Below are 25,143 nucleotides of genomic sequence, written 5' to 3'. Positions count from 1 at the left end.
AGCGAATTTCTGCTGCGGAGCAGGATATTGCATGGGCATTTCACCATGCATGTAAGAGCTTCTTGCCTGCCCACTACTGTCAAAACTGCATGCAATACTTTGGCAGCGATATGTATCACTTGTACCTATGCATCAGCCGCTCAGTGTGAGCCGCGACGTCGGGCACGCTTCAGCACGCTTTTCACAACGCGTGGCAGTTACTCTCTTGTATTACGACTAAGAGCACCCACCATTAGCGTCAGCACGCTTTGAAGCTGCAATGTCGGGCTGGCCTCCCGACGCCCTCCACCCGCCCTTACCAGGGCCCAGTGGTAGCGCCCACGCCGATGAGGCAAACACCATCCAACTCTCGCCCGTTGCTGTGGCGCTCGCTGGTGCCGTGCTGCTAATTAATGGCGCCATTTCATTGCGCTTCAAGCTGGGCCTGCACAGCCAGCTACTGATTGCGTCCGTCAGGTGGGTGTTGCACGCGGGGGGCCGGGAGAGAGGGGCGCGGGCAGGCGCGGGCTCCGAGGGCGCTGTCTGCAGGGTCACGAGTAGACAGCGCCACAGTAGCTGGAAAGATATGAAGGAGCTTGGGGCGGGTGTGTAGCAGACAGGGCTCGTGCGCTGATAATGACACGTTACGGTGCAGCAATGGTCGAGTAGCCACATAGAAAAGGGAGTTGGGGGCTGGTGGCGGCGTGATGCCGGCGGGTGCAGCTACCCGCCCGGTCGGAGCTAACCATACGGGTTGGTACATCAACACATATTCATCCACTGAGAGTTAAGCCAACAACCGACAAACCGTGTCCATGTGACGTGTCAAGCCGCAGCAGCACCGCTTTATATTGAAGGTAGTTGTCCCCTGCTCCTCCTTACCTTACCCTCCCCGCACACACACACACACACACACACACACACACACACACAGGATGGTTGTGCAGCTGTCCATCCTGGGCTACATGCTGGTGCCCATATTCAACTACGACAGGTGCGAGCTCCCTGCGCCCCTCCACCGGGATCACGTGACCGCGCGTGCAAAGCCAGTGCTGGCCAACGGGGCAGCACATACGGCTGGAACCCACCCTGCCCCCCGCCCCCTCGAACCCCCCTGCCTTCTGACGCCCCCTGCTGCTGCCCCCCTGCTGACCCCCTGCTGACCCCTGCGCAGGTGGTGGCTGGTGCTGCTGTACGGGTGCTTCATGCTCATGATCGCCTCGCTGGAGGCGGTGCAGCGGCCCGGATACAGCTTCAAGGTGGGGGGGGGGCTCGGGGCTTGGGGCTTGGGGCTTGGGGCTTGGGGCTTGGCCGCTAGGGCTAGTACCCCTAGGGCTTGGCCGCTAGGGCTGGGTGGGATGGGGCGCAGGCAGGGGAGGGAGGGGTTGCGGGGAGCGGGATGGTAGGCATGTGTGAATGTGGGCGTGCGGCCGAGCCCAGCGGACTGGCCGATTCGGCGGTACTGCGGGTATGGGAGGAGTTTGCAGAGATGCACCCTTAATCAGGCAAATGCCAGACCTCCCCTCCTCAACCGGTCTTTATGGGCTGCTACCCGCCCTTATACACACACACACACACACACACACACACACACACACACACACACACACACACACAAAGAACACAAACACACACAAAGAACACAAACACACACACATACACGCGCTATGTTTTCCTTGTGCTCTTTAACACACACACACACACACACACAAATACACACACACACATGGTAACACACACATACACGCACATGGCGTTGTCTGGGTGGGCTTTCGTTTCACATTTTAAACACATGGTAGCATCCGTATGCCGTCGCGTTGCAGCTGCATCGCATACACAGTCTTTGCGCTGATATTCCTTGTGCGCTATGTCGCATACCGGTGCAAACACGCGCTCACACACGCGGGCTTTCGTTTCGTAATTAACACACGCCCACGCCCCCCACGCCCCCCCCCCACACGCGGCTCCCAGGGCATGCTGGGCCACACGGTGCTGGCCATGGCCTCCAGCTCGGGCTGCCTGCTGGGCTACCTGGTGCTGGTGGTGCTGGCGGTGCGGCCGGTGTGGGAGGCGCAGTACGTCATACCGCTGCTGGGCATGTGGGTGCGGGGGCGTGCGGGGGGTGGGCGGGGAGCGGGTTGGCGGGTTGGCGGGTGGGTGGGTTGGTGGGTGGGTGGGTGGGTGGTGGGTGGGGTGGAGCGGGTGTGTGGCAGTGTGCTGAAGGGGTGGCTGGCTGGGGGCAGCTGCTATGGGGGTATGGATCGGAGGCGGGCGCGCTCGCACCTGGGGAGGTTGCTGCTTAGGGAGTTGAGGGAACCAAAGCCACAGGCGTGCTGGACAGCTGCGCTGTGGACCTGCGTTCTCATGCATCCGCAGCTCCGGCCATGATGCTCTTTCTTCGTTCTGTTTGCCTTGTCACACGCGCCCCCCCCCAACATCCTTGCCGCCATCCCCCGTCTACCGCTTCCTTAACTAGTCATGATTGTAACCCCCCGCTGCCGCAGGCTGCTGGGCAACGCCACCAGCTCCATCAGTGTGGGCCTGGCCACATTGCTGGAGGACCTGTCAGCCAGTGAGCCGGGCCCGAGGGGGAGGGGCGTGTGGGTTGCCGCATGAGCGTGCACGTGTGCGTGTGTGTCCGTGCGTGTGTGTGTGTGTGTGTGTGTGTGTGTTGTGTGTGTTGTGTGTGTGTGTGTGTGTGTGTGTGGTGCGCTCGTGCGTTTTGTGCGTGCGTTGTTAGGAAGCAACAGCCGCGCGGCCGCGCTTCGTTAGCGGCTCGAAATGAGTCCCGACCCCGCCCCCGTTCAATGTGATCAATTCGTTGTCCATGAACGGCTACATTCGCCCCGCCTTCACTTCTTACAATAATCATGAATTTAACCCCCCCCCCCCCCCGCCGCCTTCACTTCTTACAATAATTATAAATTTTACCCCCCCCCCCCCCTCCGGCCTCCGGCCCGCACAGACCGGGCGGTGATAGAGCACCTGCTGGCGCTGGGCGCCAACCGCTACGAGGCGACTGACGCGGCCGTGAAGAAGGCGCTCAAGGTGCGGGGCGGGGAGGGGTGGAGGAGTGGAGGCGTGGAGGGGCGGAGGCGTGGAGGGGCGGAGGGGTGGAGACCCAGGGACCAGAGGCAACGGGAATGTGCGGAGTCAGGTTTGGGCGGCGCCGCGTGCTTTGCACGTACACGCTCCCGTGTGCTAATTGTCTAACACACGTACGCACATGCACGCTTCGTTCTCGCTTGCCGCATCAAAGCATAGACGCTCACAACCTGATTGGCGGGCGCGCGCACGTGTCGTTTCCCTGAAAACACGCTCTCACGTTCTTGCACGCAAGGTGCACGCACGTCCGCGGAGGGCACACAGCAAACACACACACACACACACACACACACACACACACACACACACACACACACACGCCGTCTGTGCGGGCTTCGTTTTGTTGTTTTTGTAACACACACACACACACACACACACACACACACACACACACACACACACACACACACACACGCCCTTGCTTCCTGCCTCCTGCCTTCCCCCCCCTCCACACACACACACATGCATACCACATGCCCGCCCGCGCAGGTGTCCATGACGCCGCTGCTCAACCAGATGAGTGTCATGGGCGTGGTGTCCATCCCCGGCATGATGACCGGGCAGATCCTGGCGGGCGGCGACCCGGCGCAGGCGGCTCGCTACCAGATGGTCATCATGTTCGGTGAGGAGGGAGCGCCGGAGGAGGGGAGCATGGCGGAGCGGGGGAAGCGGGGGAGGCGCGAGAGGGGGGGCGAACTTTGGGGGGATATGCCCGAGCCAAACGAAACAGATTCTAATGTCAAGAAGTCGTCGGGGGGCTGGTGTGGAGGTCTGGTGTGGGGACCGGCACGCGGAATGGGGCGGGGGACCTTGTATGGATGCTGGTGGCAGGTTGAGAGCGGTGGCGTTTCATGTTGGCACGTTGGGCTGGGGCACGTGGTCTGCTCCGGGTGGGGTCGGGACGGTGCCGCCCCCATCCCAGCTGGTATCGGTCCCGCATGCCTCACGTTCCCGCCCGCCCTTCACCTTTACCCCGAACCTGGTTAGTCATCGGCGGCGCCACGTGCCTAGCTTCCGTCACCTCCGTGTACCTCGCCGTACTGCACGTGGTGGACGCCACGCACACGTTCCGAGCCGAGCGCCTGATCAGGAAACAGAAGCCGGCGGCGGCGGCAGGGGGCGGCGGCGGCGGCGGCGCGCTGGCGGCGCTCGGCGGCATGGCGGCGGAGGCGGCGGCCGCGGCGCGAGCGGGCTGGGCCACGGCGCAGCGCAAGGGCGCGGCCCTGGGCAGCTGCCTGGCAGCTGCGTGCTGCTGTTGCTTGTGCCCGCCAGCGTCTGCTTCGGCGGCGCCGGCGCGATGGCGGCGGGCGCCGGCGCAGGGCCGGCGGCAGGGGCGCGGCAAGGGCGGTGTCGGTGGCAGTGGCGGCCTAGAGTCGGTGGGGGAAGGGGACGAGGAGGACGAGGAGCGCTGGGCGGGTGACACGCTGCCCGTGTCATCTGGGGCGCACGGCGGCGCCGCTTTGCCTTCCTCGCCTGCGTCGCCCTTTGCACCGCTGTCGGGTCGCCGGGCCTGGGCGCGCGGAGCCACTCAGACGCCAGGCAATGCCAGCAACAGCAGTTACGGTGCGGGTCCTGGAGGCAGCGGCTGGCTGGCACGTGTCAGTTGGGCCAGTGACGCTGTGGGTCGCATGCGCGGCAGCGCCGGAGCTGGACTCAGCGGCAGCGGCGGCGGCGGCAGCGGGCACCTGAGCGCGGCGGCGGCGGGGGCTCACTCGCTGACGCCGCATGACCGGCTGCTGAGTGCGGAGAGCGTGCTGTCAGGGAGCGCGGACGAGGGCAGCGTGCATGGGGCAGGGAGAGGCGGAGGCGGGGCGGGAGGCGGGGGTCTCGCGTCGCCTTGGTCGCCGAGGTCAGAGGCGGCGGGGGACGAGGAGGCGGGCGGCAGCGCGAGAGGCGGGAGCGCGTTCGGCGCTCCGGGCGGAGGAGGAGGCGGGTCAGCAGGGGGAGGCGGCGGGGCGGGGGATGAGCTGGCGGCGCCCCTGTTGGGGGGCCAGGCGACGGGCCCGGGAGGAGGCGCGGGAGGCGGCGGGGGCGGTGGCATGGTGGGCACGGCGATGGCGGTGGGCGGCTGGCTGGGGTCCCGGGCGTCTGCGGGGCTAGGGTTGGCGTGGGACGCGTACGGCAGGTGGCGGGGCGGAGGGGCGGCAGCGGGGGCGAGCCGCGCAGGCGGTACGGGCTGAGCGGCGCGGCAGCGCATGTGGGCGCCGGCGGAGCGGCTGAATGAGCTGAGCTGCGAGTAGGCCGCGCCAGGACTGATCGGGTCAGGGGTGGTACCCGTGGGTGGTACCCGTGGTGGGGTTTATTGACTGGCCGTCCACCCGGGTTCGTTCGTTAAACTGTTGGCCTGCGGTAGCGGTGGGAGGGCGGACATGGCTGGGCGTGGCTGTGGCCAGCACAGCCCGAGGAATGCAGTACAAGGCGCTTGTGCCCGGGACCTGGGGAACAGTCCGGCCACTGGCGACTATCGGATGTACCGTATTATGACGGTTGTGGGGCCCAGCAGGATTGGTCGGTTGGGGGCATCGGGCACAGCAGGATTGCAGCCGTGGGGCGAATCATCCGGGGCAGCAGGAGTGCAACCGTGGGGGCGCAGGGGGCAGCACCGCAGCAGGTTTGCGTAGCTGAGGTCACTCCGGGCAGCAGGATTGCGTCCATGGCAAAACAGAGCATTGTGGGAGGGTTGTGCCTAGTTGTGTGGGCTGGCGGGAGCAGAGTCCATTCCCAGGCCTGGGGGTGGCCAGCTAAACCCGCGGAGACTGGCTTCATCGATGCACCTTCGCGTTAAGCTAAAACGCCACGAAGTCTCCCGAAACGCGCCACTGGGCGCGCCGCTGTGGAGCAAAACGCACACTTCACAACTGCAATGCCGTTTCATGGTCGATGTCCGCCGCGGATTTTTCCATTTCTGCTCCCGGGCCGCTTTTCGTGCTTCAAAGCTCAATCGACCGCTTTTTGACAAGCTAGCTGGAGGCGTTGACGGGAGGTCGGGGCATGGTGTGGAGGCCGCGGGGGAATCGTGCACCCGTGCACGTGCTCATGCACGGCTCGCCGCGTCGGGATCGGGTCGTGTACAGGTGATCACCCGGATATTTTGTACCGGAAAAGGGCCAAAGACTTTCCAAGTCCCATGTAATGCATCTCATCACTACTGTATCGTGCACAACTAATACTTGAAGTAGCTGTATCACCGGCGCACGGTGAGCTTGTCAACAGCGAGAAGGACTATCGGCATGGACTGTCAGCTTCCCTAAGTCGCAGGGGGCAATGGGCATGCATGCTTTAAGCTGTTATGGAGACAACCCCATGCCGGAGGCCCAAAGTTGGTGCCTGCGCATGCCGTGGTCATGACAACGCCCTCGCAACCCGTTGCGCGCAGGGCGAGTTCATTGTTCTGGGTTTTAAATAGGATGAACTGCCGTAACCTCGCGCTGCTTGTGGCGGTCTCGGCCGTCTCCCTCTTCGCCGGCGCACAAGCTTATCACCTCTGCGCCACGACGGGCCCGTGCCAGCGGGACTCTCAGGTGATACTGGGCACCAATGCGAGCTGCATGTATGCTGCTTGGGTTGATAAAGGTGTAGCGTTAGGCAGGACACGCCAAACTTTAACACACTTTTGGGATACGCACTTCGCAACAGATTTTGCCGATGCCGGACCTCGTGGAGGACTTCCAGGTGTGTCAGGTCCTGGCACACATGCACGGTACCGGCCTTTGTCAATTTTCCATGTGCCAGGCGACCCTTGGATGGAGCCAGGGACGGGCAGTCAGGGAAGGCAAGCGGCAGTGCGGCACCGTGGCATCCTAACAGAGGGCGCCAGGTTGGTGTGAATGTACTTGTGTGGATACACACTTGTTCCTTCTGCCTCCTTTGTAAGCTTGCGGCCTTCATCCTCGCGCTATGGCCCAAACAGTTTGAGCTCAGGAACATCTACACCAACCGCCAGCGTGGTGCCCGTGTGAACATCTTCGTCAAGGTACGGTGTGGCGGGGGATGGCAAGCCCTGTTGGCGGCCTCGGCAGCGGGGCCCATGCACGCACATGCCATAGATTTGGCACGATCCTTGCCGACATGTTACATACTGCCTGCCGGAACTCGGCCCGCGCTCCACACTCACACAGTTCCGCTACTACACCACCAAGATCATGAAGGACTACTCCACTGAGACGGGTGCGTGTGCGTGTGGGCAATGCGCGTAAGATAGAAGCCTTTGAGTCACAGCCCTAAACCCGCGACCCACGGAGTGCACATGGGTTACTTAGGTGACGGGTGCATGCGTGGGGTGCGGGGGCGGGGGCATGAGTGGAGGCGTGCAGGCATGAATCTCGAGCTAGGCGCCGGGAGGTGCCGTGGATACGCATTGCGCAGTACCGCACACACCCACACAACCTCTCTCCCATCTACGCGCACTCATCAACAAAAACTACACACGCTCGCGCTGCACGCTGCAGGCACGTACGACTACCAAGACATGAAGAAGGTGATCCTGCCGTACGTCCCAGCCGGCGGCATGAACATCTCCCGCGACACCTTCTGGGAGATTGTCAACCGCGAGATGACCAAGGACCTGTGGTCGGTGAGTGGGTTCGGGTTGCCTGAGCACCGTACGCTTAGCGCCATGTGGGTCCGTGCCATGGATAGCAGGGCGCCTCATCAAGGGCACTGCGGCGCACCAAGCCACCGTAACCTGCCACGCGTTAGGCCGAAGGGCGTTAGTTGTGCCACTTGGAGGCACCGGCACACCCAGTGACCTGCCCCCCCCCCGCCCGGGCCCCGCCGGGCGCCCATATGGCCCAGACCGTAAGGCCGATACCGCGATACGGCACCATCCCGCCAGCACCTTCCCCCTGCCTGTGCTCCGCTAGTTTGGCTTGGTTTGCTTTAGATTGGGCTGGCATTTACAACCCCCCCCACCAGCACATGCTTACGTACCCACCCGTGCCTGGCCAGTATCCGAGGGCCTCGCCTGACTCTTGAAGCAGCAGGCCAACGACTTGCACATCTGTGCGCGCTGTGTGTCTTCTTTGCACCTCGCAGAAGTTCCCCATCCAGGGCATCTCGGTCCGCATGGAGGTGCAGGTGCGTGTGCTGTGTTTGCCGCGTGTGCAACTGCTGTGCAAACATGTGTGGCTGCACGTACGTGAGCTAAGCCAATCCTGGGACAAGCATTCGAATGCCGCTGGTGTTGGATGCAAGGCGCGTGCGCGTAACGACTGGGGCACATGCTAGCAGTGTTGCTGAGGGGCTCAGCGCGCACCGAAGCCAGCAGGTTGGGATGCCTCATGCCCACCTACTGCAACCTCACCCACTGGAACCACTGGCGCCCTGATGAACTAACCACGACTCGCGCACACAGGGCATGTCCTCTGGCGGCATCCCCTCCCACCGCGCCTCCACCGTCACCATGGGCAACATTGAGCCGTGGGCGTCCATGACTAACAGCTTCCCCGGCTGCGACGGCATGGGCACGAGCAAGGGCAACGCCGCCTGCAAGATTTCCCCCACCTGGGACGGCCTGGACGCCAAGGAGGACGCACGGCTGTCGCCGGATGCCGCCTCTAAGGCCGGCAAGCACGACAAGCCGTCCAAATGTGACACATGCGCGTAAACGACCGGATGCAGCGCAGCAAACGCGGCGGCTACGTGCTGCTGTCCAGTCAAGCACCCACGCGTGCCTGCAAGCGGGGGCACATGTTGAAGGACTGGCAGGCTGTGCGGCCGTGTGATGGGACCGGCGGGTGAGTCAGAGGCCGAATCACAGCCTTGCGCAACTGTAGCAAACGTGCGGCGCTGCTTGCTTGCGTGGGGACTGGCGTGCAGACGCTGACGGGGGGTGGTGGATGTGCGATGGGAGTAGTGCGATGGGACAGGGTTCCCTAGCGATTCTGAAAGCGCCGCAGTGGGGAGACCATGTTTTTGACGGAACAGTACCATGGAGGCGGTGGGACGCGGATGGGCGTCCTTTATGAATGGGCGACAGAGCGGCCCGCAAGGGTCAAGGTGACAATGTACTTGGGACCCCCACCCCCATTCAAGGCAGGGCGGAAAGGCACACGATCGAAGGACTGCAGGACAAGCCCGATTCTGGGTGACATAAGTGACAAGTGCAGATGAGTGCGAGTCAATTATGTTTGGTACCTTGCTCAGTTCGGGGGCGGGGTTGCAACAGCCACAACGCTCGGGATGCGCCGCCCCCTGCTCTGTTGAGAACGCCACGGTGATCAGCTGGGGTTGGCGCCAGGTGAGCAGTCGTCTCAGCCCGCGCACGGTACCGTGTCATCGCAGCCACTGGGCGCGGAGTCAGCATAAACACATGTCAAATAATAAGCAACACGCAGAGGGCTCACCAAAGGGAGCATTGGCAGCGGGGAAGCTCGGGGTTAGGGCCCTGCCGGGGGGACCGGGACATCATCTGGGGCGCTGACACGCTTGGCGCGCACCTGTACTACCCGCCGCAAACTAAAGCAACAAAGCGTCTCATTCTAAAGCGAGTTGAGCCAAGGGACCTGCGCGTCTGGCAAGGGCTTTGCGGGGACCCTATCAGAGCCGATTGTGGTGACACTTTTGACGAGCTGGCAGAATCTCCAAAATTTGAGCCTCCCCTTCACACGGCTGCCTTTTGATTCACTGTACACACAATTGCATTAACGACTCAATTACACAAGCTCCTCCTTGTCTTCAAGCGAACGGGCCCAGACAACTATTTTACCAAAGGGCTGCGTCTGCGCGTCGCAGGACTCTTGGGGGGCAGGAGCTTTCATCTGAGCGTTGAAACTATGGTTATACTATGCAGCCACGTCTAATTCGCAGTCGCCGTTTCAAGGGGCGATGATGTCGGCAAACGGCCTGGCTCAAGTGGGCCAGACTGCCGCGAGCAACGCAGGTGCGAGTTGGAAGTGATATGCAAACCCACAATAGCGGGCGCAACCTTGCTTGAAACCTGATATTATTGCCGCGTCGGCTGCGCGCCATCAGCCCTCCCGCGCCGTTGCACGACGCCGGACACAGGCGGGGCGCTGATCCGCCTTTCGGAGCTGCACCTGCGACCTGGCTTTGTGCGGCAGGTGCTCTTGGGACGCGCCGCTGCAGCCCTGCTGCTCCAGGCAGCATACATTTGCCAGTGGCTAGCAGCCATAACTGGCACCAGTTCTTCCGATGCTGGGGCCCAGTGGCAGCACGACCACCACCGCCACCTCCCACTTGCCCCCGCCGCCGCGCTGCCCCACCGCCACCACGAACTTATCTTGCTGGGCAGTGCCACTCTGACTCTCAGTTCCAACCTCGTGCTGCTGATCAACGGGCTGCTGGCCGCAGCCAGCGCATTCAGCAACAGCCGGGCCGCCGGACAGCCGTGGCTGCGCCGCAAGCTGGAACTCCAGCCGCAGGGCGCCAGGCGCAGCGTGTATGAGGAGCACGCGACGGCGATGAACTTGCTGACAACTGGTATGCACACGTGTGCACAGCTGGTAGCGTGCGCGGCCGACGCGGCGGTGCGTGGCGTGCCGCCGCCCGCTTCCCGGCTCGCAGCCATCACCGCCGCCGCAGGCCTCAACTTGGCCGTAAACGGCGACAGCTGGGGGGTCTTCCTGCCGCAGTTGGGGGTGGTGCTGGTGGCGGCGGCAGCACTGGCAGCAGCGGATGGCGGGACTGGGCAGCGCCTGCGGCAGGTGTGGTATCTGGCCGGCGCTGCGCGGCAGCTGGCAGCAGCAGCGGCCGCGGCAGTAGCACTGCAGTGGTGGCTGCGGCGCCGATGGCTGCTCGCTGTGAATGCTGGTTCTGCAGCTACAGCAGCAAGTGCCTCACCAGGCGGCCTCGTGGCTGGTGAAGCATCCGAGCTGGCACCCCAGAGCAAGTACTTCGCGACGTACCGTCTGTACCGCGTGTGGCCCCTGCCGGCCGGCTACTGCCTCAATGGCACGACGTCACTGCTACTGCCGGTGTCGGAAGGTGACGATCAGCCGTCACAGGACGCTGCAGTGACGAGCTACTGCCGGCAGCAGCGCACGGCGCCGCCGCCAGTCCGCATGAGTACCGGCAGCCGCTACAGCCAAGGCTGGAGGAGCCCGCAGCTGCAGCAGGAAGAGGAGGGGGGCGCGAGCGGCAGCAGCCGCAACAGCAGCAACAGCGGCAGCAGTGCTAGCACCTTCTGCAGCAGGCGCGCCACTGGCCTGTTTTTCCACCGGCGGCGGACCGAGGCAGCTGCAGCAGCAGCGGGCCAGGCTGTGCCGATGCAGCCGCCAGCGGCACCTTCACAGCTGGATGTGGCCTGGGACCTGTCACAAGCGAGCGCCTCGGCTTTCAGGATGACTCAACGAAACGACGAGGCTGGGCAGCCGCTGGCGGAGGCTAAGGCGGGGGCCGAGGGCAGCAGGACTGGGGCCGCGCCTGTGGCGGCTTGCAGCACGGCAGCGGGAGACGGACACGCGATCTGTGGTGGTGGTGGCGATGCCGCTGATGAGTCCAGCACCGATGCCACTGGGCATGTGGAGGCCGTGCGGCAGCTGCGGGCGGCGTGTGCGACGGTGCCGTCGCAGCTGCCGTCCGCGGCCGCTGCCGCTGCCGGCCGCCCGCTGGCGGCGGCGGCGGCTGATGGTGTGCTGCGGACGTCGGACGAGCTCATGTGGCAGGCCCTGTCCACAGGTGCGTGCGTCGGCGCGTCGTTGAGCACGTTTGTGCGCAGCGTCTGGTTGCAGAATCGAGCTCCCTTGTGCTCATTAAGTCTCGCTTCCGCGCATGTGCTCAACATGACCTCGACTGTGGCTGAGCTTGAACCCTTGAATTGTTTTACGATACAGACCGTACACTTTACGAACCCCCACCTCCCCACTGCACCCCTGCGGCGCCCACAGGAGGTGTCGGCTACTCGCGCGGCCCATCATTCAACATCCAGCCGCCAGGCGCGGGGTTCAGCGACGCGCTCTTCTCCACAAGCCACGCCATCACCTCCTACAACAACCTTTGGACGCAGCTGCAGCAGTCGCCGCCGTTGTTGCAACAGCAACAGCAACAGCAGCAGGGGCAACAGCAACAGCAGGCTCAGCTGGCACCCGTCCTGGAGCAGCAGCACTCAGTGTTGCAAAGGTCCTTTGCTGAGCAGCGGTCATCCCCGGCCGCGCCGCCGGCCGACTGCGATACAGCTGCCGCTGCAATATTCCCTACTGCGGATGCAGAACCATGTGCGAGTGGCACGCAGAATGTCCTGTCGCCGCATCGGGTTTCGCTGCCCGGCCGGGACCTTGCTGATGCCGACAGCACGCCGGGGCAGCTGCGGGATGCACTGCCCACGCTTTCGCTGCTGGCTCCATCGCGCCCTGCCATGCAGACGTCCCAGTCCTCAGGACGCAAGGTGTGGTACGGGGCAGCAGGCGTCGGCGGCTCTATCAGTGCTGGCTGCAGCCGAACGCAGCTGAGGCAGATGTCGCAGCAACAGGAGCAGCAGGGACAGGAGCAGGACAGCACGTCCCGGAGCCCGCACCTGCCGTCAATCACGCAGCTGCACACGTTGCCGCACTACGTCCAAGCCGCCAACGCAGTCTCATTCGAGGCTTGCGCTGCCGGCACTGCCGCAGCCGCTGTGGGGCCTGCCTCAGCCGCACCGGCACCTGCCGCTGCAGCGCCCACGGCACAGGCCAGTGAGCCGGGCAACGCCTTTGTGCCTACTGTGTCTGGTCAGCTGCTGCAGCTGTCCAATGTTGACAGCCTGACCTCCTGCAACGGCACACTGCCGCCAGGGCTGCCGCCGGCCGCGTGGTTTCCCTCCACCTACTCTCAGGTGCGCATGTCGCCTGCCGATCGTGATGTCAACGCCGGCGGCGCCCAGCTTGGCGGTGGCGATGGTGGTGATGGTGATGGCGACGCAGACCAGCCGAACCCGCAGCCGCGGGGTATGGCGGGGGCTGTCGCCGCAGTGGCGGCTGCCGCCGCGGCTGCGGGGGTGGTGTTTGACGAGGCGGACGTCATCAGCGGCCGCGTGGACCTGGTGCAGCAGGTGCGTGTTGTGTGTACGTGTGTAATCAATGCATGTGCGCGTGTTTGTGTATGTATGCGTTCTATAGAGCCCAAGGTTAGTGTATCGATACCGAGCATGTGACCCCATGCTCCGTGGCAGCCAAAGCGACACCCGCGTCACCGCTGCACCTCATCCAACTGCATTTCCATGCGCCCCGTCTTTGGCCTCTTGCGTGCCGCAGCTGCTCTTCCTGATGCCGGACGCTGTTGCCTCCCAGCGGCCTCCCGGCACGCTGATCAGCAGGCCCTGCGACTGGCCGGGCACCCCTGGCGGCGGCGCGGCGGGCGCCTGCGTTGCTCCAGCGCCGCAGCAGCAGTCTTCGCAGGTGCAGCCTTTGCAGAAGCAGCTGCGGCAGGAGGGTCCTCAGCTGCTCACACCAGGTGACTCGGAAGTGAGTCGGGTACACATGCGCATCGTGCACCCAGGGCTCCTCTCCAGCGCCGACGGCATGCCCATTGGGGGCGCCGGCAAGTCCGCTGCCGCAAAGCCAAACGCCGCCGCCAGCAGCCCCCTGCTGCGCCAGAGCAACACCGGGAGCACACAGTGTATGGACGGTGCCATGTGGGCCTTTGAGGCCGGGCTTCAAGCCACCTCCGCAGAGCCGTACGGCCACGCCTGCCACAGCATGCACGGCAGCCGTACGCTTGCTGGTGCTGCGAGCGGCGCCGTTGTCGAGAGCGCCAGGAGCAGTGCGGACGCAGGGCCCGCATGCTGCAACAGCAGTAGTACCGCGCCGATGCAGCAGCGCACCGACGATTGGAGCGTTGCCACAGCTGACGGCAGCTGCCGTTGCACGCTACAAGGCGGCAACGGCGCACGCACTCTTGCCTCGGGACAAAGCGACGTCGGCGCTCGCGCAGTTGTTTCGGGCCAAGGCGGCGGCACCGCTGCGCACACGCCCACCGCCCCGCCTGCGTCGGCCGGTGCATCCTTTATGGCAGCTGTTTCACAGCCCGCCGCGCTGCCGGCCTCCGCCCTGTTCGGACCCAACGGCAGCGGGTTCCTGGCCTCGCTGGCCGCCTACCCACATGGCCCCGACACGGCGCCCACCTGCATGACCCCCGCCATCCCCACCTCAGCGGCCTCCGCCGGCCACCGGCGGCTACAGCCCGCGGCGCTCGGGCCGCGAATGTCCTCCGTGGGCTCCGCTTCCGCAGCGGCTGGGCTGTTCAACTGGCATCAGGGACCCGGCTTTGGGACCAAAGGCGGCGCAAACGCGCCGCAACCAGCCCTTGTCGCGGGCATTGCCACCTCCGCCGCTGCCGCCACTGCCGGCTCTGCCCCGCCCTATACGCAGCACAGCACGGGCGTGCCGGCGGCTGGAGCAGGCGCTGCTGGGCATGACCCCATGGTGACGACGAAACCCTCACAGGCCACCTCGGCGACCGCGCCGTCCCAGGGTGTGCACAGGGCGGGCGAGCGGTTGCACACACCCGCCGCGGCGCAGGCTGCCAAACAAGGCCGGCCCGGTGCCGCTGCCGCCATCGAGGCCGCGGCATCGGTGGCGGAGGCGGCCAGACAGCCTCGACAGCAGCAGCAAACGCAGCAGCAGCAGCAGCAGAAGGCACTGCAGCAGACCCCAGCGCTACCGAGATGCACGCTGTGGGAGGGGGAGGAGGAGTGGCGCCAGTCGCAAGAGGGACTGCGCCGCGAGCAGCAGCAGCTGTTGGCCCTGCAACCAAGTAGCGGCGACACCGATCCAGCACGGAACATTGACCGCGCACGCTTTCGGTATGACGGGCCGCGCTACCTGGCTGAGGCGCCCGCCTTGGGGAAGCCTGGCGGTGGGAATCAGGCTGCGGTGACGCCGTCCGGGCGCCAGGCCATACCACTGGCGACGGCGGCCCCGACGCCGGCAGCACCGGCAGCCGCCGTAAGGGCTCCAGAGCTTGCGCATCACGGCCACTGTGGACAGGTCCCATTGTTGCTGCAGCCGCAGCAGCCGCACCAGCTGCGGACGGCGGCGGCACACGCGCACACAGAGCGCTACGCGCAAGCGGCGACTAGCACAGACGGCGGTGGCGAGGAGAGCACAGACGGCGTTGCCGGCAGCAGCAGCGGCGGCGGCAGCTGGCGTGGCCGCCTGGTGGACCCAGTGCTGCGCCAAGCAAGCAACAACCACATGCCACGAATCTCCGAGCACTTGCCAACAGGCTACGTGGTTGTCAGCCGGCCCCTGGGGTTCGCTGCTGACAGCGGCGGGAGAGGCACTGCAAGGGCGGCAGCCGCCACGGGCCACTCGAGCCACGTGCCCGTCTGGGGCATCGCGACTGGCCGTGCTGCTCCCGCAGGTCAGCAGGGAGCAACCAAGGCAACAGTGGCAGTAGCAGCAGCAGCAGCGGCCGGGGGCCAGCCCGTGTCGGAGCTGCCGATGTCTCATGAGCTGCTGGTTTGCGTGGACTCGGGCGCGGTCTCGTCACCGGCCGTGCGCAGTCAAGGTGGCGGCGCGGAGCCGCAGGATGGCGACGTCAACAGCCTGCTGCTGCTCAGCTCCACCTTGGACGGCCGGCCGGCCGACGGCGCCAACTCATTCCAGTCGCCGTTCGTGTTCGGGCAGCAGCCGCTGGGCCGCAGCGCAGCGGCCCTGCTGAACACCTACCGGTACTCGGAGGACGGCACCAGCGCCGGCATGGGCTGTGTGGCCAGCGACATCGCGGCGCTTGGAGGTGCGGCTGCGAACACTGCGGCTGGTGCCGCTGCTGCCGCTGCTGCTGTTGCAGTCGAGACCCCAAGCTCGGGTGCAACTGGGCGGTACGCGGTGATTGACATGGCAGCCTCATGGCCCCTGGCGGCTCCGTTCGTGACGCAAGCAGCCCACCAGCCGAGCTGGCAACTGATTACGCACCAGCACGCGCAGCACCTGCCGCGTGCATCGTGGCAGGCACCCGCCCCGACTTCGCCCACGCCCGCCGCCACCGCCCCAGCCGCCAGCGCTAGCGATAGGTTCGGTCTCCCAGCCCCGGAAGCGGTCACCGCTGCTGCTCACGTCGCAATGCAAGCAGCCCCCTCTCACGACGCGGCGGCCGCGGCACCGGACGCCCGCGGGCTGCCGGGCCACGCCTTGCAGCTGTTTGCCCTGCCTGCATTGAACGGCAGTGCAGCAGGGGCTGTTGGGAGCGTCGCCACAGCTAGCGCAATGGCAGACGCCGGCGGCGGCAGCTCGGGAGCGCGACATGCGGGGCTGTGGCCCTCGCATGACATGGACAGCACGGGGGGCGTGGAGCCCTCGCTTGCGCTGTTCGCCGGCAAAGGCACCTCCTGCAGCAACCACGCCATGGCCAAGCTCTCCTCCGGAGCCAACGGCATCTCCGGTGCGAACGGGATCTCCGGTGCGAACGCGCTGGCGTCGGCAGCGGCCTACCTGGTGGCTGGGGGTCGCGTCAGCCGGGCCCGCCTGGCCTCGGTGATGACGCTGGGCAACTGGAGCCCATGCGGCAGCACGGACGCAGAGGGTGCGAGGGCTGTGGGCGGCGGCCGTAGCGGCAGTAGCAGCGAGCGGAGCGGGCGCGGGTCGGTCACAGGCTGGAGTTGGTTGCGCGCAGGCATCAAGGCGGCTGTGTCTCCCGGGAGCACCCAGGAGAAGGATGCCAGCCAGGCGACCGCGACCCGGGGCGTGAAGAGGGGCTTCGGTGCCGGGAAGTAGGCACCAGTGTCGACGAGTGCGTCATTGCATGGTAATTGCGGTATTCAGTACGTGCGTGGTGAATCCAGGTGACTGGGAAGCAGGAAGGACCGTATTGTTGCATTTCCATCACGGCCTCAAGTCCATACTACGAAGATCCGCGGTGAAGTCGCATACACGTGTCCGCGGCCTTTGCATCTTCTCCTGATTCCGGGTCGGATAGCGGGTTGCAGACACGTCGACGCAAGGCGCGGGCATGTTGAGGTCCTGGCGCTGGGCTGCCAGAAGCAACGGCTCATGTTACCATGGGCAACTCGAGCGCGGTGTCGTGGGCAAGGGGGGCTGGGTTGTGCGGGGACAGACATTGTGACTTAGATGAGAATGGCAGGATTTGAAGAGCTGGGGGCTCTTGAAGATTGCAGTGGCCAGTCAGGCCAAGGGAAGGTCCGGGTTTACGCCAGGCCGTGCACTACGAGTGGGTTTGTGTGCATGCGACGGAGAACTGGTAACGGCATTGCGTCATAAGCGAATACGGATTTACTTATGACAGTCTTAGCGCAGGGGCGCGCACCCACATTGCGGTGCAGGCCCTGTAGTCACCCCATGTTGTGCACGGTACTCACTAGTCACTACACTGCACATCACTTTAGTCAGTGTTGCGTGCGCTGTTTTCATTTTGAAGGTACCAGATGCGGGACTGTTCCTGTACGGCGTGAAGAACATTACTGGTGTGGAAATATACAACGCGTTGCACACTGGAGGACTACACTGCCTCACTTTTGAGATTCATGTCGGCGACGTTTTGGCTGTGAGTGGCACTGCCTGTTGTGTTGCTTTTGTGGGTTAGCTGGATGTCATATGCTGGTAGGAAAGACCAGTGTTACGCGCTTGTGCGCGGGCGGGCGCTGGCATGCAGCGGTTACAGGCGCTGGCATGCAGCGTTACACTGTATTGACGTTTGCAGCATGTACACGAGCCTAGCGGCAGAGATGCGCCCGAGACGGGGTTCCTGCGTTAGGAACCCTTGCAGGCGGTTTTCATCTTGCCTTGACTTTGTGTTCCGTTTACGTTGATATTATCCATTTTCTTCTAATAGCGAGGGGTTGCCTGTCGAGATGGCGTGGCCGCGTGAGGCCACAGTGTTGGGCGCCGCTTGGGGCAACCTGTTACTTGCAAACTCGCGCAGTCATGCAGGCGACCAGATGCGGGGGGCCGAGCGAGACGTGGGTTCCCACCTGTACGCTCGGGGCAGTAGGAGATGGGATGAGCAGGAGCCGTGCGCTCGCTTAGGGCATACGCAGGCGCACCTCAAGTATTGGTGGGGGGCCTGAAAGCGTGGCATGGCAGGGGCAGGGCTCCAGCCAGGCAGGCAGGAGGAGGGAGAGACGAGGGAAAGGAACTACGGGAGGTCGAGGTGAGAGGGCCGTGCAGGCACACTCCCGGGGCTGGTGGCGATGCGCATTGCCTTGGACCGTTTTGGACGTGGGGTGGGACTGGCATGATGGCGTAGGTGGCTGATGTTTGGTAAGGGACTAAAGGTGCAGCAGCTATGGCCGATGACGACTTACGGACGTAACATGAGATTCACCGGTGTCGCAGAAGCACTAATTCTTACGGCTGGGTGGGGTTTGAGGGGACCTCGGGGAGTTGGGGCTTTGGGGCGTCAGCGGGAACGGTGGGGACTGGGGGGTACCGTAGTTACTCGAATCCCGGGGGGATCGGTGGGAACGTGGGAAGTGGGACCGAACATAGGGACACGAAGGCACCGGCCCTTACCGAGAAAGTGCGTACCAAGTCAGTGAACATCGTTGTTATGTGCATGGGGCTGGCATGGGGGCGTGCCGGGTTTCGCCCATCTCTGACGGCTGACCGTGTTAACACCCCTCACGCTCTCCCACAGGCATACGTTGGCATAGCTCTCTCCAACCCATAAGTTACGTAACACATGTAGTAAGAGGACTCACAACCATGACGGGGGCACGCAAGAACAAGGTCGCCTACTTCTATGACAGTAGGTCGTCGGCACGCCGCTATTTGGTCTCTTCATAGGCTTCCATGTCGATACCTTGCTTATGTTGAGCGTTTGATATGTACAGGGGAGTTCCAGGAGTTCTATTTCGGGCAGAACCACCCGATGAAGCCCCATCGGCTGGCGATGACCCACCACCTGGTCCTCGGCTACGGGCTTCACAAGAAAATGGATGTCTTTGTAAGTATGGAAGGCTCTTTGCGGTCGGCTGGGTGCGCCCTGACACAGACTCTGAAAGCCGAGCTTTTGCCTCGCAGCGACCTCGGCGCGCACACCCAGCGGAGCTAGCGCAGTTCCACACAGAGGACTACATCGAGTTCCTCTCTAAAGTGACGCCGGACAGTGCCGCCAAGTTTGGGAACCAGCTGCGCCAGTATAACATCAACGACGACTGCCCGATTTTCGACAACATGTTCAAGTACGTTTCTATTGGGGGGTGTGCGATTGCATAGGGAAGGTGGCGGTCAACGCCTTCCGACGCACGCAGGTTCTGCCAACTTTACGCGGGAGCTTCCATTGAAGGCGCAGTCAAGCTCAACCACAACCTGTGCGACATCGCAATCAACTGGTCGGGTGGGCTGCACCACGCTAAGAAGGGGGAGGCCTCGGGCTTCTGCTACATCAACGACCTGGTGCTGGCCATCCTGGAGCTGCTCAAGTACCACGCGCGCGTGCTGTACATCGACATCGACGTGCACCACGGCGACGGCGTGGAGGAGGCCTTCTACCTCTCGGACCGGTGAGGGGCACACGTGCGGGCACAGCGTAAACGGCGGCGGGGGTTGCGGCGGCCTGGGGGTTTCCTGGTACGCGGCATGCCGCAGTAGCGCAGCAGCTCGAGCACCCCAACCACCGCCCCCCTCATAGCGCACCTGCACCCGCGCATGACGCCCCCCTCTCTGACAGTGTGATGACGGTGTCGTTCCACAAGTACGGCGACTACTTCTTCCCGGGCACCGGCGACCTGATGGACACGGGCGAGCTCAACGGCAAGTACTACTCGGTCAACGTGCCGCTCAAGGTACGAGCATTGGAGCAGACAGGGTGCAGAGGAAGAAGGAGATGAAGCATGCGGTGCTGTGTTTGCGTGTCAGGTAGAGGGCGCAGCGTGCAGCGGGGTGTGCGGTACGCGGTCCGTGAGCCCTGCGAAGGGCACCACGCGCCTGCCTCCCGACAAACAGTTCTCCCTCGCCCTCTTTGCTGCTCTCCCCCAACACTCCGGCCCACCTTCAGGACGGCACCAATGACGACACCTTCCACGCGCTGTTCAAGCCCATCATGCGCCGCGTGATGGAGGTGTTCCGCCCCGAGGCCATCGTCATGCAGTGCGGTGAGCGGCGCCACAGGCTCTTAGCTGCGTTGCGGCGGACAAGGAGGGCGGGGCCGGCGCCACGGAGCCGGAGCCGGCGCGCGCAGCTGCAGGGGTGGATGCAGAGCTTGTCAGTCGCATGGTGCACGCAACCAGTTCCACTGAGGTTGTCGCAGAGTGGCCTGCAAGGTCCGGCTCCGGCTCCGCCTGCTGATTTGCCCAAACTTAACCCTCCGCCCAAAACCTCAATGCGACCGCCAGGCGCGGACTCGCTGGCGCACGACCGGCTGGGCTGCTTCAACATGTCGCTGCGGGGTCACGGCGAGGCCATCCGCTTCATGAAGGAGTTCGGGTTGCCCATGCTCATCACTGGCGGCGGCGGCTACACAAAGCACAACGTGGCGCGCTGCTGGACCTACGAGACCGCGATCCTCACTGACACGCAGGTGGGGGCGTCAGCAAGGGGATGAGCTGGTGCATTTGGCTCTGAAGTCTGAAAACTAAGGTGGCGCGTGCTGGTCTCAGATTGTGTATCGTTGCGGCTTTCTGGACTTTGGTTCCATTGACCAGCGCGCTTTGCGACGCCCTGCCGTGAGTGTCTGTGCGCTCCAACCTCTGCGCCTCTTGCTGCCCTGCTGCCCCCGCCCCGCCCCGCCCCTCAGGTGCCCGAGCAGCTGCCGCGCTCCGACTACCACGAGTACTTCGCCCCCGACTTCTCGCTCAACGTGTCCGCACACAAGGTGGGGGCCGGCTATAAAACGCAATCGCCTGAAAGGCCTGATGGGGAAACGTTACGGGTACTCACGGGTGCCTTAGCGTGCGCTCCGCTTACCCACCTGCCACGTGCAACTCGCCGACCTGTCGACCGCGTGCTCACAGCTCCTGCCTACCTGTGTGGCTGCGCTCCGCCGCCCCCCTGCAGGTGATGGACGACAGCAACAGCAAGGCGGAGGTGCAGCGCATTCTGCGGGAGGTGTTTGAGAACCTGCGGCTGCTGGAGCACGCGCCCGGGGTGCACATGCACCAGGTGCCGCCCGACTTCCGGGTGCCGCGGTGAGGCAGGGGGCGGAGGGGGCCGGGGGGGGAGGGGGGGGGCAAGGGGCAGGCTGAAGGGGGGCAAGGGGAATACTTACCCAGTAATTGAACAGAGCCATGAGGGTGGGCAGGGGGCACCATGGGTAGGCGGGCTCTTGGGCATATTGCGCCTGCCTGCAGTCCTCCACTTCCTCATCCCCGCGCCGCGCCCATCTTCCGCCGCACCGAGTCACCCCCCCCCCCGTCCTCCTCCTGCCCTCCTCTATTTCCCTCTCGCAGCTACAACTACGACGAGGAGCCGCTGGAGGAGCGGGTGGGCAAGTACGCGCGCGAGCACCTCATCATCAGGGAGGACGAGGAGATGGCGCTGCCCGGCGCCGGCGCCATGGGCGGCGCAGGCGCAGGCGGCCCCTACCACCACGAGCCCTACGACTGAGCGGGGTTCGTGGGGGCGTGCGCGTGAGCCTAAGCGCTGGGGGAGGGAGGAGGGAGGGCCCGCATGCTGCGCGTGCGGCCGGCCGGCTGGCGCCGGCGCGCGCGTGCATGTGCGTATGTGGGTCCGGTCGCCGGCAGTCGCGGACCGGCGGTGAGAGGGAGGCAGCGACCCTCACGGGCCGCGGGCCGGCTGCGCTGCGGGGAGATGGGCGCCCCTTGCAGCTGCAGCAACGCCTCTCGTGCGTCCTCAGTGCAGCGCGGAAACATTTACTTGTCACAGTTTTTGCCCCTGTATTGTCGAGGTCGATGTGGTAGCGCTGGTGGTGAGGCATGCTGTGGGCGCGCGTGCGTGTGATGGATCGGCGGAACTGGCAGCAGCTAGGCGCCGCCATGAGCGGCCGCCGATCAGCGCAGAGGGAGTGGAGGCTCACAGGCTGGCGCGCTCCGCAGCAGCTGACTGCCGGCGCCCTGCAGCTGGGCGCAACCGCGCAGGCAGCACCCGCCCCGGTGGCCCGCAGCACGGGACCGCCGCCGTCCATCGCCTCGTCATGGACGCCAGCGGCGAACCCTGCGCCCCAGCATAGCAGACGCCCCGGCACGGCCGCCGGCAGCACCAGTCAGGGCCCGCTGGCGCGGCAGGCCCTGGTCGTATCGCGCCAACGGCTGGCCCCCTCACGCAACATACCTCCATCCGCACCACCAGCTGAACGGGCCGGCCCGCACGGGCATGCACGGTCCGCTCCGGCGCCGGCCTGCACGCCCAACAAGCAGCGGCAGCCCACACGCCCAGACGCATGGCGCTAGCTAGGCTGCAGTACCGCCTCAATGCTGCGCCCTGCAACCCAACGAGCGCCTGCTCCCGGTCGCGCTGACACCCATGGGTGTCGTGTGGGTGGTGCTCCAGGCTGAGCAGCTCAGCCCGCAAGGTGCTGATTTGGGGCTCCCATGCAGCGCAGTCCGCTTGTATGTGCAACTGGGAAGCTTAACCAGGGCGGAAAAGCTTGGGATGCGGGAGTTGAGGTCCTGATGCGCGACGGACACGGAAGAGCGGTGCAAGGCGGTGCCAGGACGTGGCGCGTATCGCTAGCAGGAGGGTGGCAGAGGGGTGCGACGACATGCATCTGCCTCGGGGACGCCCAGCAGCCATTCCAAGCGCTGTGCCCGTCTGGCAGGTGTCTCACTTTGGTGATGGCGCTATGATACACCGATGTGTATAGTAGCACCTGGAGTTGGACAATTACTGGGTTGGAAAGCCAATTCAGGCTGATCGACCACATCATGTTTTCGGTAGTTCTTGCTTTAGCGAGCGAAACAGCGAGTGAGCTTTGCCCAGGTCTGTTGAGCGAGCTCTTTGTTGCAATGGCGGGCGGCGGACGCAAACGGGTCTGAGGCAGGTCGGGAAGGCTTTCTCTGCGCTGCCATGTATTGTGCGTTGGTGCACGGTCCAGTCGGCAGTGGAACACGCCACCCGGAGGCTTGCTTTCGAATGCGGACGTCAAACCGCTTGACAAGCGCCCTCTTGTTATTATGCTGCCGGTTGTACTGGGAGGCTGCCATACCCCCAACTAAATCCGTGCAATGTACAAGTAATAACAGACGTGTGGGCGGAAGCCCAACCCCGCGACTAAGAGGGGAAATACCCCGTAGTAGTCGTGGCCTAGGAACGTGTGCGTGATGTTATTAGAGTTGGGGTAGGGGAACCTGCGGCGGCGGCTGCGGCGGCGGCTGCGTGCCCTTACTTGTGCGGCACGTACTTGCGTTATCACGCTGGATGGCACGGGGTGCGATACAACATCATGCTCGACTGATGGAGCGCATTGCATACAACGTCCACAGAATAGGCGCAGGGTTTACCTGATGTGAACGGCTCGGCCATCATAATGTGCTTGCACATTGCACGAGTAATGTCTCTTGGCAGTGACCACGGATGTGGCGAACCAAGCATGTGCGAGCCTCGCTCTATACCGCGCTCGCTACAAAGAATGTCCAACAGGCTTCTGACGGGTGCAGCGGCGGGCTGCGCATGATTCTACATTACCGTTAATGTGCGCAGTGCGCGTGGACTCCGCAGCGCCTGGGCGCCCGGCACGCCAGAAACTACACACTTGGGGACTTGGGTGATGGTGATGGTGCAAGACGGCGGGATGGGATAAAATTTTGTGGCGGTTACATACCGACGCTGGCCGAGCGAGGCGTTAGGCAGCAGTAGGTGGAAGGCCCAGCAGCCATGCATGCGCCTTTAGCCGGCGGTGCCGTACGACGCATGAGGTATATAGCAGGCATCCGCGCAAATAATTTACACCGCGCCGAACACAGTAAGTGAGCCTACTAATCAGCGAGCTTGATGCAAGCTAGCTAGCGCGGGGCACATACTGGCACATATACACAGTACCACTGCGCGCGCGCAGCAGTTTCACCCGCCGGCCACGCACCTACCTGGTCTCCGGCCTTTTGCACAGGCACCAACGTGGAAGCACGCCATGAAATCGAAGTTGGGCGCTGCCCGCAGGGCTTCCATTGCAGCAACAGCAGCAGTAATGTCTCCACCGCTAATGCCACGGCCAAAGCCGGGCAAGCAAGCAAGGGCACCCCGTCGCCAGCTCGTCACAGCGAGCCTGCTTATCTTCTGGGCCTTTGCCATCATGCCAATTCTGTCGGCAGGGCGCTCACTGCTCGCGGCAGGTACGTGGCGGTAAAGCAGTAACCCACTCCGCCGCAACAGAAGCGTTCTCTGCCATCTTAAAGAAAGACGATGGCTATAATAAAAATCATCGTGCCCGGTGTCACGTTCCTGCAGGTGGCCAGTCGGCATGCGCTCAGCAGCAGGGCGGAAGCGACCCGTGCTTCCCTGGCAAGTGCCAAGGAAAATCTGGTAGCGACTTCAGCTGTACGTGCCCGTCAGGCTACAAGGTGGCTGCGAGCAACAAGAAGTGTGGTAGGTCACTGATAATGTCCTGGATGGATGGTGCGAAAGTATGAACGTCTTACACTCGTCCGGACGCACGCCTATCTCCTGCACTCTTTGCTGGTTCCTAAGGTTGACGTTGTAGATGGGACTGAAACCGGTGCAGACGCGGACCCATGCGCCTCGGTGGATTGGGAGTCGGTCGACGCCTGCGTCTATGCAAACTCCCAGCTCTCGGTGACCTGCAAGTCCGGCTTCGATTCCTATAACTCCAACAGCAAGAAGTGCCGTGGTAAGTTGGTGCAAAACTGGGCGGGGGTGGGCGTCTTGGTGGGGCTACTTCGGGGCAGGATTTGATATGTATGGCCAGCGAGGTTGTGTGCGCGCGCCATCCATGTGCACACACAGACATCGACGAGTGCGATGGCTTCGACCGCGCCACTGTGGCGTCCTGCACAAACAGCAAGGGCTCCTACACCGTCATTTGCAAGCCCGGCTTCCATGACTACGACACCAACAGCAAGACCTGCACGGTGGCGCCATCTCCCCCGCCTCCGCCCAGCCCTCCCGGTCCCCCGTCGCCCCCCTCGCCGCCTCCCCCCTCGCCGCCTCCTCCCCCTCCTCCCTCGCCTCCTCCTCCCCCTCCTCCCTCGCCTCCTCCTCCCCCTCCCCCCTCGCCTCCCCCTCCCCCTCCTCCCTCGCCTCCCCCTCCCCCTCC

The 25,143-nt window shown here is 64.2% G+C and overlaps 5 protein-coding genes across 5 annotated transcripts in view; all 5 read left to right on the top strand.

Annotated features, from left to right (window-relative positions):
* The first annotated feature begins 97 nt into the window (after positions 1-97).
* On the top strand, positions 98-6,173 carry CHLRE_16g673000v5 (uncharacterized protein). Its single transcript, XM_043071204.1, has 8 exons — positions 98-456; positions 914-973; positions 1,154-1,238; positions 1,951-2,078; positions 2,484-2,551; positions 2,945-3,027; positions 3,574-3,706; positions 4,072-6,173. Exons 1-8 carry the CDS (start codon positions 260-262, stop codon positions 5,262-5,264), a joined length of 1,947 nt encoding a protein of 648 aa, XP_042916156.1. The 5' UTR covers positions 98-259; the 3' UTR covers positions 5,265-6,173.
* A 54-nt stretch (positions 6,174-6,227) lies between these two features.
* CHLRE_16g673050v5 (uncharacterized protein) lies at positions 6,228-9,218 on the top strand. Its single transcript, XM_043071205.1, has 8 exons — positions 6,228-6,281; positions 6,461-6,605; positions 6,721-6,756; positions 6,995-7,057; positions 7,203-7,251; positions 7,533-7,657; positions 8,119-8,160; positions 8,438-9,218. The coding sequence occupies exons 3-8, from the start codon at positions 6,730-6,732 to the stop codon at positions 8,687-8,689; spliced, it is 558 nt and encodes a 185-aa protein (XP_042916155.1). The 5' UTR covers positions 6,228-6,281; positions 6,461-6,605; positions 6,721-6,729; the 3' UTR covers positions 8,690-9,218.
* Positions 9,219-9,427: 209 nt separating this feature from the next.
* On the top strand, positions 9,428-18,423 carry CHLRE_16g673100v5 (uncharacterized protein). Its single transcript, XM_043071207.1, has 4 exons — positions 9,428-9,964; positions 10,090-11,721; positions 11,931-13,069; positions 13,272-18,423. Exons 1-4 carry the CDS (start codon positions 9,913-9,915, stop codon positions 16,731-16,733), a joined length of 6,285 nt encoding a protein of 2,094 aa, XP_042916154.1. The 5' UTR covers positions 9,428-9,912; the 3' UTR covers positions 16,734-18,423.
* A 204-nt stretch (positions 18,424-18,627) lies between these two features.
* CHLRE_16g673150v5 (uncharacterized protein) lies at positions 18,628-23,793 on the top strand. The gene is made up of 10 exons (XM_001695760.2): positions 18,628-18,723; positions 18,809-18,921; positions 18,999-19,159; positions 19,229-19,480; positions 19,648-19,762; positions 19,975-20,071; positions 20,312-20,496; positions 20,713-20,790; positions 20,973-21,103; positions 21,365-23,793. Exons 1-10 carry the CDS (start codon positions 18,681-18,683, stop codon positions 21,519-21,521), a joined length of 1,332 nt encoding a protein of 443 aa, XP_001695812.2. The 5' UTR covers positions 18,628-18,680; the 3' UTR covers positions 21,522-23,793.
* Positions 23,794-23,847: 54 nt separating this feature from the next.
* The window catches only part of CHLRE_16g673204v5 (uncharacterized protein), a 4,136-nt gene continuing 2,840 nt past the window's right edge, over positions 23,848-25,143 (top strand). The window contains exons 1-4 of the mRNA XM_043071209.1: positions 23,848-24,202; positions 24,318-24,455; positions 24,592-24,717; positions 24,834-24,944. Coding sequence (XP_042916153.1) covers positions 24,163-24,202; positions 24,318-24,455; positions 24,592-24,717; positions 24,834-24,944 — 415 coding nt within the window. The 5' untranslated portion in view covers positions 23,848-24,162. The remainder of the gene's footprint in view (positions 24,203-24,317; positions 24,456-24,591; positions 24,718-24,833; positions 24,945-25,143) is intronic.

The sequence above is a fragment of the Chlamydomonas reinhardtii genome, chromosome 16 (assembly GCF_000002595.2).
Source record: "Chlamydomonas reinhardtii strain CC-503 cw92 mt+ chromosome 16, whole genome shotgun sequence".
NCBI classification, from domain to species: domain Eukaryota; kingdom Viridiplantae; phylum Chlorophyta; class Chlorophyceae; order Chlamydomonadales; family Chlamydomonadaceae; genus Chlamydomonas; species Chlamydomonas reinhardtii.
This window is presented reverse-complemented; position numbering and strand designations above follow the sequence as displayed.